The sequence below is a fragment of the Eimeria mitis genome, genomic scaffold, assembly GCF_000499745.2.
Source record: "Eimeria mitis Houghton genomic scaffold, Emh_scaff1013, whole genome shotgun sequence".
Classification (NCBI taxonomy): Eukaryota; Apicomplexa; class Conoidasida; order Eucoccidiorida; family Eimeriidae; genus Eimeria; species Eimeria mitis.
This window is the reverse complement of record NW_013567081.1, coordinates 10103-11169: the sequence shown is the minus strand read 5'-3', so window position 1 is coordinate 11169 and position 1067 is coordinate 10103. Positions and strand designations below refer to the sequence as shown.

The 1067-nt window shown below is 57.6% G+C and overlaps 1 protein-coding gene across 1 annotated transcript in view; it reads right to left on the bottom strand.

The window, feature by feature from the left end:
- EMH_0027490 (uncharacterized protein) overlaps positions 1–1067 on the bottom strand; it is a gene marked incomplete at both ends in the record, with an annotated part of 6625 nt that overhangs the window by 1227 nt on the left and 4331 nt on the right. The window contains 2 exons of the mRNA XM_013494036.1: positions 567–745; positions 1034–1067. Of these exons, the coding sequence (XP_013349490.1) occupies positions 567–745; positions 1034–1067 (213 nt within the window). The remainder of the gene's footprint in view (positions 1–566; positions 746–1033) is intronic.

Genomic DNA, 1067 nt, shown 5'->3' with positions numbered 1-1067 from the left:
CGCTGCATCCGCCAGCGGGAACGGCCGCGGGGCCCTTCAAGCCCCGTGCAGCAGCAGCAGCAGCAGCAGCAGCTGCTGCTGCTGCTGCAGCAGCAACTGCAGCAGCAGCAGTAATAAATAACAGAATTCACTTGCTGCTGTGTCTCCACTCACAGCTACAGCTTACTCAGCAGCAGCAGCTGTGTGGCGCCCAAGACAACAGAACGCTGCAGCTGGGGGGCCTCGAGGGTTTAGGGTTTAGGGTTTAGGGTTTAGGGTTTAGGGTTTAGTTAACTGGCTGGCAATGACTTAGAGAAAAGAGAAGAGGTAGATGTGGACCCTTCCAGAGGGCTTCAGCAGCAACAGCAGCAGCAACAGCAGCAGCAACAGCAGCAGCAACACAGCAGCAACTGCAGCAGCAGCAGCACTGACTTGAAAAACGCCAGCAGCTGCTACTGCAGCTGCAGCAGCAGCAGCAGCAGCAGCAGCAGCAGCAGATACAACAACATCTCCCTATGTGGAGTGTACGTACACCCGACGAGAATGGAGGTGGGCCTGCACAGCAGCAGCAGCAGAACTGCAGCAACAGCCCCCTCCTCCTTTCCCGCTGCTGCTGCAGCTTTTCTTGCTGCTGATGCGTCCCCCCCGCTGCTGCTGCTGCTGCTGCTGCTAATGCTGCTGCTGCTGCTGCTGCTGCTGTGCTGCAGACGCCCCGGCGGCACGGGCGCTGCGCCGTTGAGGCCTGGCCCACCACAACTCCCTCAGACTGCGAGTACGCCCCAGCAGCAGCAGCAGCAGCAGCAGCAGCAGCAGCAGCAGATATATTAGCTGCAGCAGCAACCGAAGTATTAGAAGCAGCACCAGCGGGAGTGTTAGCACAAGCAGCAGCAGCAGCAGCAAAAGTAGTAGCAGCAGCAGCAGAAGAAGCACTAGCAGCAGCAGCAGAAGTGTTACTAGCAGCAGCAGCAGAAGCATTAGCAGCAGCAGCAGCAGCAGCAAATGTATTTCAAAAAATTAGTATAATATCCCCCAAACCGCTGTATATGCCTCCTACTGTTGCTGCTGCTGCTGCTGCTGCCGCCGCCGCT